A 9,198-nucleotide genomic window follows, 5' to 3' on the forward strand; every position below is an offset into this window, starting at 1 on the left:
TTGGGAGGCAGACGTAGGAGGATCACAGTGAGTTCGAGGCCACCCTGAGACTACAGAGCGAATTCCAGGTCAGCTTGGGCTAGGGTAAGACCCTACCCCGAAAAAAAAAAGAAAAAGAAAGAAAGGGGGAAAAAAAAAGAAAAAGTTAAAAAAAGAAAGAAATCCCTTATATGGTGACTGAAATGCATGACTTAATCATCAACATCGAAGTTTACGATCCTGCGGGGCCAGGCAAAAGAAGTCAGGGCCACTTTTCCACCCCAGATGAGATGCATAAGGACTTACTCCAGTAGGGCAGGACAGAGCAAACGCCAGGGGTCCTGAAGGGTTTGGGAGGGTGGGAAACGCGAGGCGTGGAAGGAGGGACCGATGCAGACCATACGAGGCTCTGATTGGCTGTGCTGCTCCAATCGCCCCGCCCCCCCGTGTTCTATAAGATGCCCGGGGGGGCTGGTGCGGCTCTGGCGTGGGCACTGCAGCCGCCTTGCTGTGGTCTCGTGCCCAGCATCGTCTCCCCTTCCCAGCGGAGCCAACGCAGCAGGCCGCTGGGGGGGGGTGGGGGCGGGGGATGCCGGGCTGCCGCATCAGCGCCTGCGGCCCCGGGGCCCAAGAAGGAACGGCAGAACCGGGGTCCCCGCCGCCGCCGTTGCCCCGGGAGCCCCTGCCGTCCCCTCATCCCTCGCCCCCAACTCCGACCTTGACCCCGACCCCCGTGCCGTCGCCTCAGCTGCCGGAGGCGGCCGGCGGGGCCGAGAGTCAGGAGCTGCAGCGTTGGCGCCAGGGCCCCGGCGGCGGTGTCGGCGTGGGTGCGGGGGTCACGGGTCCGGCCGGGGGCGCGGGCGGGGGCTCGGGCACGGCGTCCGGGGCGGGGGGCCGTGCGCTGGAGCTGGCTGAAGCGCGGCGGCGACTGCTGGAGGTGGAGGGCCGCCGGCGTCTGGTGTCGGAGCTGGAGAGCCGCGTCCTGCAGCTGCACCGGGTGTTCCTGGCGGCCGAGCTGCGCCTGGCGCACCGCGCCGAGAGCCTGAGCCGCCTGAGCGGCGGCGTGGCCCAGGCCGAGCTCTACGGTTCGCGTCTCAAGAAGGGGCCGCGCCGGGGTCGCCGAGGCCGCCCACCCGCGCTGCTCGCCTCGGCGCTGGGCCTGGGGAGCTGCGTGCCGTGGGGCGCCGGGCGATTGCGGCGCGGTCACGGCCACGGCCCTGAGCCCGACTCGCCCTTCCGCCGCAGCCCGCCACGAGGCCCTGCCTCCCCGCAGCGCTGACCTCAACTCCCCGGGCCCCTTTGGCCATCCCGGGACGGGGCCAACATCTCCGAGGTGTCCCACCAACAGATTGCAGGTGCTGGCTGCATGGATGACGTCACCTACGCGGACCTCGGGAGGAAACAGTCCGGGGACCAGGGGACCTGTAGAGGAGACCGAGGTGCGATGTTAGTGGCTGGTCCTTGTCCTTTTCTGGTTGATGTGAGGGAGGGTTGGGGGAGGGAGTCTCCCCAGGGCCTCTGCAGATCCCTAGTGAAGCTGTCCATTTCCCGTGGCCGCTTCTCTAAGGCCACTTGGAGTTTGGTAGTAGCGCCAAGTCTCCATTATGGAATTGAACGAATGGAAGATGAGCACAGCTCCAGGATGACCTGGTGGCAAACTTTCACCAGCTGTATAGCCTGCGGTAGCATTTGCCAACCGGGTCCCTGGGGGGGGGGGGGCTGTAAGACATCTTGCCCTTGAGGCTGCTGGGTTTCTGGCACCATACGTTGGGGAGGTGCAGAAATAATGAGGTCCCAGGATGAGGGCTGGCGTAGGGTTGTATGACTGAATTTTCCCCACTGGTGCTCCTGTTTCTCATTCGGAGACCCTGAATATCCCAGGGAGGTTGGAGATTTGTCCTCATCATACTTAGGCAGCGTCCCTCAGACTCCAGCCTGAGATAACCAGGATGGAATGTTTGTCACCAGCTCACCTAGCCTCCCCACCCCACCCCCAATCCATTTCTAAGATGGCTGTGCCAGGGATGGAGCCAGGTGACACTCCTAACAGCCCGGAAGGAAGGGAGGGGAGGCATGGCATCAGCTTTCAGAAAGGGAGGCCTTAAAGGGGCAGGCTGGAAATGTCGGCTGCTTCTTCCTGACCAAATGCCCTTCAGGCCTTCATTCATGTGCCCCCTCTCAGCTATGAGTAGCTGTTCACATTACTTCTCCGTGGTGAAGTAGGATCTACGCCTCCCAGGGAGTCTGTGAGGAAGTTAACACTGGGTGGAGGACTGTCTTCCTCCACTGTAATTCATGGTCAGATATTTCCCTCTTTGAAGTCACACCTAGAAACAGGTGCTACCTCTGCTAGGAGCTGATTGAACTGATTGAAAGTCTTTACTTTAAAGAACAGAGAGAGGATTTCTCAAGGTCACCTGCCTGTGAGAGGAAGAACTAGGACCTAGGCATGTGTGTACCCTAACCCATGGCATTCTAGGCTGGGCTAGAGGGAGAGAGCTTGGCTTTGGACTGTGTCTACTTTGTGACCTAGAATGACATTGTCTCTTCTCTGGGCCAGTTTCTTCTGATCTCCTCCTCTGAATATTGGCATCGCTCCTCCTCCTGTCAGGACTTCAGAATGAAATGAAGGGGAAGGATGACAATGACTGAGTCACAGGAGTAGGGTAGATAGGATCCTCTGAGCTGCAAAAAGTCAGGTACACTGTTAGAACAGGCAGACCCTCCCTTACCAGTCCTTCCTCTCCACAGGTAACAAACTTATTGGCTGGTTTCTCAGTTAACAGCCTGGCCTTCCTGAAGCCTACTTTGCTGGGAAAGGGAGGCCCAAGAGATCTCACAGGTTTCTGAGAAAGCCTTCAGACCAGGGGCAGCAGGGTCCCTAGCATCTCTGACCTCCCTAGATAGGGAGAACATACTGAAGCCACTCAGGTTATTTGGGGTTAAGAAGTCCAGGGACTCAGGACTTCCTGGTGGTGACACAGTGAGAGAGAACTCAGGCCGTGGCTCTGGGCTGCAGCCAGGACTGCTTGGTTTCTGGGTTGCAGGAGATGGGGCACTTGGTCCAGAGAAGCTTTTAGCTAATGGCATAAAGTGCTTTGTGCCATCACAGTTTTACCTTTCTCTGGGATTTATTGGTAATCAGCTTTGTCCTGAATAGGGGGTCGGGTGGCTGGAGACATGGAGAATTAGAGATGACCCTTGCTGGAGTAAAGTGATTATAGATATACGTGTGTATGGGGGGGTCCTGGTGTCACAGGAAGCTCTGTCCCTTTCCTCTTCTTCCAAATGCCATGTTGCTGTTCACCACAGACTTGGGCCAGGACAAACAGCTCTGTGGCTTGAGCCTCAGTTTCTGGTTAGTGCTTTATCCAGTTCTCTAGTAAAAGTCACCTTCCCACCATCCTGCCTGGCCCACCCAGGACTCTCTGTAGAGTTCCCAGGTTTGGTTCCATGTTATTGCTGAGCAAACACTAATACTGGCCAGGTGTGGGGCTGCACGCCTTTAATCCCAATACTTGGGAGGAGATAGGAGAATTACTGTGAGTTCAAGGCCATCCTGAGACTACATAGTGAATTCCAGGTCAGCCTGAGCTAGAGCGAGACCCTACCTTGAAAGACCAAATAAACCCAAGAAATACTAATACTGACTCAGCCCAGGGCTTTCAAGAGGAGACCTGAATCACTGAGTCTCTGCTTCGAAGGCCTTATTTTTCCAACTTTCCTCCAGCCAGCATTCCCTGGATGTCACCATTCCAGGAGACCCCCTGAGTCTGGGCAGTTTGGGTATTAAAGATTACATATTGTACTACTGAGGAGCAAATCCAAGTTCTCAGACATGCTAGTTAAGCACACTATCAACTGAGCTACATCCACAATCCATATATTTCTATCTATCTATCTATTTATTTATTTATTTTTTTGAGGTAGGGTTTCACTCTAGCCCACACTGACCTGAAATTCTATGTATATATAATACTATGTAGTCACAGGCTGGCCTCATGGTGATCCTCCTACCTCTGCCTTCCTAGTGCTGGAATTAAAGACATGCACCATCATGCCCAGCTATTTATTATTTTTTTTTGTTTTTAATTTGAGAGCAACAGACACAGAGAGAAAGGCAGATATAGAGAGAAATGGGTGCGCCAGGGCCTCCAGCCACTGCAAACGAACTCCAGACACATGCACCCCCTTGTGCATCTGGCTAACGTGGGTCCTGGGGAAATCAAGCCTTGAACTGGATCCTTAGGATTCACAGGCAAGCACTTAACCAGTAAGCCATCTCGCCAGCCCTTTTTTATTGTTGTTTTAGAGGAAGGGTCTCGCTTTAGCCCAGGCTAACCTAGAATTCACTATGTAGTCTCAGTGTGGCCTCAAACTCACCGCGATCCTCCTACCTCTGCTTCTCAAGTGCTGGGGTTAAAGGTGTGAGCCACCATGCCCAGCAAGTTCTTTTTTTTTAATTATTTTAACCGCTAAGCCATCTCTCCAGCCCTGCTTTTTTTTTTTTTTTTTTTTAATGTAGACTCTCACTCTGGTCCAGGCTGACCTGGAATTAACTATGTAGTCTCAGGGTGGCCTCAAACTCACAGAGATCCTCCTACCTCTGCCTCCCAAGTGCTGGGATTAAAGGTGTGCGCCACCATGCCCGGCTATTTTTTTTTTTTTTTTTTGAGAAAGAGAAAGAGGCAGATAAAGAGAAAATGGGCATGCCAGGACCTCTAGCCACTTCCAATGAACTCCAGACACATGCACACCACCATGTGCATCTGGCTTTACGAGGGTAGTGGGAAATCAAATCCGGGTCCTTAGGCTTTGTAAGCAAGCGCTTTAACCACTGAACCATCTTTCCGTCACCCCCCCTTTTTTTTTGTTTACAGGGGTCCTTATAGCTCAGACAGGCCTAGAACTATGTAGCTGAAAATGTGTTTGAACTTCTGGATCCTCCTGGCTCCACCTTCCAAATCCTGGGATTGTAGGCATGCAACCCCACTGGGGTCATGCCCATGTGTGCACACTAGGCAAGCCCTCTACCACTGAGTTCCATCCTCAGCCCCTGGAGACTATTTTTACACCTCCACATGACTTCTGAACACTTGATGGCTCCCAGCCTGCAGTTCCCTGGGCTGTCAACAGAAAGGGAACAGGGCCTAGATAGGGCCGAGAGTTCAGTTCAGGGTGGGTTTTGGTGTGGAACGCGCTGCCCACCTGGGCGAGCCCTTTTCACTGTTGGCTGGCCCCAGTAGTGTATGGACAGGGCCACCAGGGAGCAGTATGGGGTTGCTTCGTGGGAGGAGGGCGTGGTCAGGAGCGGATTCCGTTTTCGGTGGCCACACGCCTAAACCTGTTCCCCCCTCTTTCCTGATGGTCCCGGGTTCCTAGCTTTGAGCTGTAAAGTTCGAGGTTGCGACGGTCCCCCCGCGGCGGGAGGATGAGGTGTGGTTCCGGCGATAGCTTCCTGAGTGGGCCGAGCTTGGGATCTGACCCATCCCTGACTCCCTGGGGTCTGGGGGACCCCCCCCCCTTGGGGACAGAGTCGATCCCGGACCCCATGAAGAAGGGTGCCCCTATTGACTGTCACCATCTGTACAAAAGCTCCTAGCAGGCTCGCTAGTCACAGGTTTGTTACACTGATAACTGATCCAAGCACCGAGTTCTGCCGCCACCGAGCGATCAATGTCACCTGTTAGCAACCAGGCTGCGGCGGAGGGTCGCGGCTGAGGTGCGCCAAGCCTGCAGTGGGCAGTGTCCCATTCCTGTGCTGACTGCCGGATCTCTTGGGAACCACCTAGGTGCCCAGGTGTCCCAGAGCTGGGGAGACTCCTACTTTAATGCTGGTGGGGAGGAAGCATTGGGGAAAAGCTCGGAGAGTCCCAACCTATTTTCCCCCCACCCTCCATTACTCCGTGGCCACACCCTGGCCCTTGTTTCTGGAATAATATATTAACCACGTCTTTCACACCAGGCGTTTTGCCAAGCACTTTACACCCATCATCTGTTCAAGTTTTCTCAAGCACTCTGCAAAGTAAGGGTTGTTATTCTAATTTCCACAGATGAGAAGGCTGAGAGTCAGGGAGGGGCGATGACTTACCCAAAGACGTAAGGCCTATAAATTGACCCTTACCCAGGCTGTGGGGCACCTCATTCAGTTAGCTTATGAGAGCTCTATTTGGCGGATTTCTGGGGTCTCATCTGGAAGGCAGTCTTTGGTTACCAGGAAGGATATACTAAATTCTCTAGGGGTGACAGTGTGTCCCACATCCCCTAGGCCTGGGCATGCCTTAGCCAGGTTGTCTTCGCTCTGAGGTTGATTCAGGCTGAGTCAGCACACATGGCTTATGGCAAGGGTGGGCCAAAGATGCTTAGAGCCCTGTGCAAGGTTAAGGCTTGTCTGGGATGACTGCCTGTCTCCTCTCCTTGCGTAGCTGGAGAGCAAAGAGCCTGAATGTTAGGAGGGGAGGGTGACAGGTTCCTGGCAAGTAGAAAGCCCCAGGCGGGAACAATGATGTTTAGCCTCATAAATCTCCACTGGGGGATCTGGAGCTCAGCGGGGTGCTACCTCCTGGGTATTAGATGAGAAGTCCCACCGAGTGCTTGGAGCACAGTGGGCGTCTATAAGAGATGGAGCCACTCAGCAGAGGGGAAGTGTGGGTCTGGACCTTTTCTTGAGCATCACCATATCAGGAATCCCAGTTGAGCTCCAAGGGGGGGGAGGTGGAGGAGGGGCAGGCTCTTCATCCCAGGAACATTCCATTCCAACTGCTCAGGCCAGTGGGGATCCCAGCCAAGGACAAAGGCCCAAGGGAAACTCCGCTGCTCCCCAGGAGCACCTCTCCATTGCCTGGTCTCCTGTCCTGCCCCCTCTTCCCCACACAACCATCTCTCTCAAGGAGGCCGATGTAGAAGGTCTTGGGTGGGGTCGGGTGGCTGGGGGAAAGAGGTAACTAAAGATTTTGGAATTACTCTTCCAGCTCCTCCAAGCTCCCGGGAGCCTCTACTGTATGAATTTGGACTCCTGCATTCTCCTTCCCTGACATCCGCCTTCAGGAAGATTTCCGGAACTGGCTCTGTCCAGTCTCAGCGCCATCCTCTCAGGAGCCCTTACAAGGGCAAGGGTCTGGGTTCTGGGACTTTGCCATCTTAGGAATTTCTTCACATACGCTGCATTTGCCTTTGCTTAAACCATGTAATTAGTGATGTTACTACGGGGCCCCAGGATACAGTCAAATTAGTTGAGAGTGCAAAAAAAAAAAAAAAAATCTCCATTACGACAATGCAAACGATTTCTTTTATAGACTGAATCTTCATTAAGTCACAGCATAGCTGGAGTCCCTTGCCATCGCTTCCATGTATAACAGCTCAAGGAGACTGGAAGGAAAACACTGGTCTAAGACATGTCAGTTTCCCTCACCTGCTGTCCTTGTCCTCCCCATGTGGGGGCATGCCCATGGCCCCTCATAGACAATCAGCCGCTGCCTCCTAAGGGACACGCCTCTTTCTCAGGAAAAGGTGGTGGCAACATAAAACCACCAAGCAAAATTAAACGCAGAAAAGAAACAAGTTTCCTGATAGGAAAGGGGAGCCCATATACTCACTCCCTCCAGAACTTGTATAATTCTGCAAGGTAGGTGTAGATTGACTCAGTCCCCAGATGTATACATTCAGGAAGAATAAATCTCAATAACCGAGGACTGTGGTTCCGCAGTGCACTTGGCCAGTGTCGTGGCTGCCTGTCCTTGTGTGTGTCATGCTCCTTTTAGCTGACAGTTCCTGGAGCTGCCTGTTTAGTTTGGTAATCAGAACTGGCTCACAGACTGATTTTTTCTTTGACTTGGCTCACAGCTGACCCTCTCCAGGAAGTCTCCCAGTGTGGCCAGGAAGCTCAGGGGTGGCTATGTATGTATGAGACTGGGTGAAACTTGGGGAGGTTGGGACACTGTGTTAGTTGACAGCCTGTGGAGCGTGGGCTGCAGTGGCTCCCCACCCATCAGGTTGCCTGTAGAAGACAGGGCACTACTTCCAAAGGTATGGGCTATGACTTAGGGGGAGCCAGGCCTATCCCAGTACTCGGGAAGCTGAGGCAGGAGGATAAGGCATTTGAGATCAGCCAGAGGATACATAGTTCAAGGCCAGCCTAGGCTATATAGGGAGATGTTACCTCCAAAAACCAAGGCTTGGGGATAGAGCTTAGGGATGGAGTGCAGTTTCCAAGGGTAGAAAGCCTTTGTTGCTCTTGGACCCACATTGGAGACAATTGTCAAAGGACTGCAGCCAGGAGCAGTGGCCTTACATCAAGGGACGTGATCCACCATGGCAACCTGGTAGGAAGGTAACCCGGAGAATAAACAGTCTTTCCTTTTCATCTCCTGCTGCGGCCTGTCTGTCATCAGTACAGCAGGAAGCCAAGAACAAGGAAGCCATTGATACCATCCATAGAACACAGCCTCTCCAGGGCACCAAGTGGGAGAAGGATGGAGAATGGACCTGCAGGATCCAGCACATCATGTACTTGCCTGGGGGTACTCTTCTCCAGGTTCAAAGCAGTGCCTTTTGGCCTTTCTGCTTGCTCTGGTGGGAATGGGTGGCAATGGGAGTTGTTACTGGGGGAAGGGAGAGCACAGAGGAACAGGAAGGTGGAGGACAGAGCTGTCTGTCCTCAGCTGTCCCCTCCCTGATTCCCAGGTCTTGATGTTCTAGCATCTTAGGTGGCTCCAGGGATTGTCCACAGTAGAACAATGTCAGCCACTGAGTTGGTGTTTTTCTGACACGGGGAAATAGTGCACCACACCCAAACACACCCACAGGCACGCTGTTGCCACCGCAAGTGCCCCCAGTCATCTCAAGCCATGACTATTGGCACACTATGACACTCTGCCAGTCATACAGAAAACATGTGCCCCAACACACACACACATGCACAAGCTGACATGATGATCTGCATTAACAATGAAGGAGTAGGATGCTAGGAAACAGTGACATCACAGGTCCCCCAGACCTCTTTAGCCTCAGTTGTGTTTGTAAAAGGAAACACTATTCCACAGTGCACGCCTTTAATCCCAGCACTTGGGAGGCACAGGTAAGAGAATGGCCATGAGTTTGAGGCCACCCTGAAACTACATACTGAATTCCAGGTCAGCCTGGGCTTGAGAGAGACCTTATCTCAAAAAAAAAAAAAAAAGGGGGGGGGGGCTGGAGAGATTGCTTAGTGGTTAAGGCTTG

The 9,198-nt window shown here is 53.7% G+C and overlaps 1 protein-coding gene across 1 annotated transcript; it reads left to right on the forward strand.

Annotated features, from left to right (window-relative positions):
* The first annotated feature begins 478 nt into the window (after window positions 1-478).
* Window positions 479-7,668, forward strand: Trnp1 (TMF1 regulated nuclear protein 1). The gene is made up of 2 exons (XM_045150228.1): window positions 479-1,418; window positions 6,951-7,668. The coding sequence occupies exon 1, from the start codon at window positions 569-571 to the stop codon at window positions 1,256-1,258; it is 690 nt and encodes a 229-aa protein (XP_045006163.1). The 5' UTR covers window positions 479-568; the 3' UTR covers window positions 1,259-1,418; window positions 6,951-7,668.
* The last annotated feature ends 1,530 nt before the right edge of the window (window positions 7,669-9,198 follow it).

This window comes from Jaculus jaculus, chromosome 5, assembly GCF_020740685.1.
Source record: "Jaculus jaculus isolate mJacJac1 chromosome 5, mJacJac1.mat.Y.cur, whole genome shotgun sequence".
Classification (NCBI taxonomy): Eukaryota; Metazoa; Chordata; class Mammalia; order Rodentia; family Dipodidae; genus Jaculus; species Jaculus jaculus.

Coding starts and splice junctions, on each gene's coding strand:
- Trnp1 (XM_045150228.1), top strand. CDS start 569: ATGCCGGGCTGCCGCATCAGCGCCTGCGGCCCCGGGGCCCAAGAAGGA.